Source organism: Cupressus sempervirens, chromosome 11 (genome assembly GCF_028749045.1).
Source record: "Cupressus sempervirens isolate cs-2001-9-10 chromosome 11, ASM2874904v1, whole genome shotgun sequence".
Taxonomy (NCBI): domain Eukaryota; kingdom Viridiplantae; phylum Streptophyta; class Pinopsida; order Cupressales; family Cupressaceae; genus Cupressus; species Cupressus sempervirens.
In genome coordinates, this window is record NC_143128.1 from 289,694,568 (window position 1) to 289,698,274 (window position 3,707).

General features: G+C 38.8%; 1 protein-coding gene across 1 annotated transcript; it reads right to left on the reverse strand.

Annotated features, from left to right (window-relative positions):
* Positions 1 to 652: 652 nt before the first annotated feature.
* LOC149529251 (protein EXORDIUM-like 2) lies at positions 653 to 2,310 on the reverse strand. Its single transcript, XM_089808596.1, has one exon. The coding sequence runs from the start codon at positions 1,801 to 1,803 to the stop codon at positions 757 to 759; it is 1,047 nt and encodes a 348-aa protein (XP_089664722.1). The 5' UTR covers positions 1,804 to 2,310; the 3' UTR covers positions 653 to 756.
* Between the last annotated feature and the right edge of the window lie 1,397 nt (positions 2,311 to 3,707).

A 3,707-nucleotide genomic window follows, 5' to 3' on the forward strand; every position in this document is an offset into this window, starting at 1 on the left:
TTACTTTTATGTATGAAAACAAACTTGATTAAACTTTCTTTGTTAATATATTTAAATTGACAAGGGTTTGCATTTATTTGGTATATTTCATTCTTCTTATAATTTATGAATTCATCCTCCTTTACTGTTTACATTAATACTTTCTAAGAGAATATTGTGGGACCTTCCAAGGTGTCGTTCTTTCCAAAGCTCTTCCAATCCATTTGGTTGAAAAAAAAACCCCTTGTGTAGATGATGCCTTCAATTGATGAGTCAATATCCTTAAGAAACTACTTAATACAGTGATGCAATAATATGACAAATCATCATGAAATCTAGCTTCTTAATTCTAACCTACTCTTGAAGAAGAAGAATTATTTTTTAAGTGATGTCTTTTCTAATAAGAATAAGATGTAGAAATGACTTGAGAGTGATGCCTCATATAAGAATCTCAAAGTGAAGTTGTATTTTGCTTTAAGAACATTTTCTAAAAAGGTTCAAAGTGAAGTTATATTTTGCTTAAGAATATTTTCTAAAAAGCTTAGACTACCATAATATTTTCTCATTACTATTTTACAAGAGAAGGAAAGGAAAAACTCAGATCAATCAAAATAGTGACAAAAGTAAAGAAAAACCTCAGATCAGTCAATAGTGCCAATGACACCGAGGAAAGTAATTGAAGGCCGAGTATAAATTATAATTTTATTAATTCAAAAGAATAAATGAATAAAGAATTGTAAAGAGTCTATTTAAACCAGAAAATGACAATTTGGTGATTTAAACCAAGGTCTTGCAGGATCGGGAGGTGGGATGCCACATTGCTGGGAGGAGGAACTTGCGGCCGTTGACACCGTGGGCATTGTAGCTCGCCCCCGTCGTCTCCTCCACCAACACTTGACCGGCGTAACCGGGATAAGCCCCGCTTCCGTACATGCCAGGACAAGCTGAGACGGCCTCCAACGGAGCGGCGGCGTCTCCCTGGAAGTATCCCGACTTGAACGGATTCGTCACCGCGCCCGTCAAAACGGTGGCAATGTTGATTATCATCCCGTCGACGCCGACGTCGCCGTTGGGGGGCAGCAGGGGAGGGCTCTGCGGGCCGTAAATTGGCTGATGAAACGGCCACGCACACTGCCCCGGGCACTGCCTCACCGAATTCCCCACCCACGCGTACGCGTATTCATATTCATCTTCAATGTCCCGGCCTTTGCTGCTGTCATGGAATCCGCAAGAGCTGCTGCAGAAGTTCTCCACCATAACATCCTCAGATGTGAGCACCAAATACAACTCCACCTCGCCAATATTGCTTCTCTTCTTCTTTGATGGCGGAGGCAGAGCTCCCGATTTCATTGCACTCTTCACCAGATTGGGAATGTCACTTCTTTTGAGGGACTTTCCGAGAGAGCAGGCTTCGTCCAGCTTCTGCTTCCCCAGCCTTCGAGTCAAAGGCTGAGCTGCTTGGTTTAATGTGGAAGGGGCAGATCCTCTATAGCCCTCTGTCGTTTTCCACCAGGTGAGAACAGAGGGTGAATTACCCTGCTTCCCGCTTTCCGCCCCCAAAGACTGCACAAAATCGGCAACAATGGCACGCTGGGCGGAAGTGAAATTGCCGTACCAGATGAGATGAAGATTGAGAACGGGAGATGTGGTGAGGAGAGGGCCATTGTGGTATTGCAGAACAAGGGGCTCTTCTTCCACCAGGGCAGACAGCTTCCTCCAGGGGAAAAGTAGGGCCCGACCCGCGGCATCCCCTGTACTGGACAATGCCGCAATACATACTAACACCATGGAAATGACAATCTTTCCAGAACATAAAACAGCCATTTGTAACGGGACTTGTTAGCAATGGAAGAAAGAATTGAAAGATTGAGTGCTTAATGAAGTGTGAAAGGGCTGCATGGGAAGAAGCAAGATAAGTGTGGAGTTTAAATAGGCAGAGACGGCGAAGTCACGGCTGTAGGATAACGTTTGAGGGAGGTCAAACAACTAGCAGTCACAACCGACATTTACAAATGCAATTTACAATGGCGGGTTCCTGGCAATTCCACAGGAAAGGTCTCATCTAAAAGACACCTCTATTTTATCTGGATTCTATTGTACCGAGCGTGCATCGTATTGTTTAATAATTTCATCGGAGCGGCGCGGCTTCGAAGGAACAAACATATCTGTCAATGCTTTGCTGGTGGAGACTTTCGTGTAGTTGAGAAGGAGGCAATTTGACAGTTTGGGTTTTTTAATCAGGATAATGTTCCTGAAAACTTTATGTTTTAGTCAAATTGAAAGCACGGCACACCACTTTTGAAAGACAAAAACGAGTTGCTTTCGCCGTAAGAGAACGAATACGTGAGTTCCAATGGGACAACTCATGAATGGTTTGCTGTGTTTGTTTTGTAACATTTCTGTACTGGACACACATCTACTTTGGTAAGCAATACAATGCTGTCCCGAATCTACATTCGTCTAATGCTATGTTGACCATATATATTACTAGCACTTGCACCAGAAAGAGGTGTAAGGGGTACGCCGATAATTTTTTTTCTCTAAAATCAAAATTAGAGAAATGTAAAATTAAAGGAAGGATTTAAAATTGATAGTATAAAATTTAGTTGTTATATAGAATTGAGTCATAGACACACTAATACTCTTTTTGGAGATTATAAAATTGTACAAGTTTAAATTTTTTCTTACTGTATGACATCCCAATTAAAGAGTTGGTTTGCATTGTACAATTTTTTAAAATATATTCTTTTGTGTATAAATATAAACATAATTTGGGTCCTATTCATGGTCAATGAGAAAAAACCTACAAGTAAAAGGAAAATCATGTTAATTGATAAGAAGTGCATATGAGTAAATGGTTTAAAATCTAGAACTAGTGTTTAAAAACATCGAAAAGGTCACTTACCATACTTGAACTTGTCTACTTTATTTTTTTTGAGTGAACATGCTTTTGAATTCAACAAATGTCACTCTATAGAAAAGAGTAATGGATTACTTAGCAAGCGAAAAAATAATGTAATAAATGAAATAGGAATAGTATTAGAATGTCAAACATTACCTTTTTTTGTAGAAGTAGCTTCATAGATGTGGTTGGTAGGAGAGATCAAGTGCATACATACTTCTTTCTTTCTAATAATAGTGTATGGATTTTTTTTTGCATCTTAAAAAAGTGTTGAAAATAGAAGTAAGGATTTATATGAAGTTGGATGGATTTGACTCTAGAGATAGAGATTGTTGTGAAGGCAAGGCCTTGTCTTTTAGTTCTACCTATATAACTTGAAGTTCTATCTAGGGTAAGGCCTTCTGATTTGTGTATAGTGATAGCTCACTCTATGGTGAGAGGCAATTGTGTATGATTTCCTCGAGATATGGGTTGGATTGGAAAGGTTTTTGGGTATCTAGGATCTCAATGTGGACCTTTGTAGCTATTGAACTCTACTTTAACATATGAAGGCAACTAAGGAAATTTAGAGTTTATTGGATACACTATATCTTATATCTACCCTAAGAGATACATTAACAAGACTAGTTGTGATACAAAGGTTTGTTGTAAAGATAACATGTTGAAGTTTACATAATAAAACCTCTCTAGATCGTTGGTCATCGTCAACAGATTACTCAAGCCTGCAATATAAATTTATTGTAGTACAAAGTGCAATTTGGACATTTGGTTCTTTTAACATTTTTTTTGTTGTGGTGATACTTTTACATTTCTAGCAAACAAATGT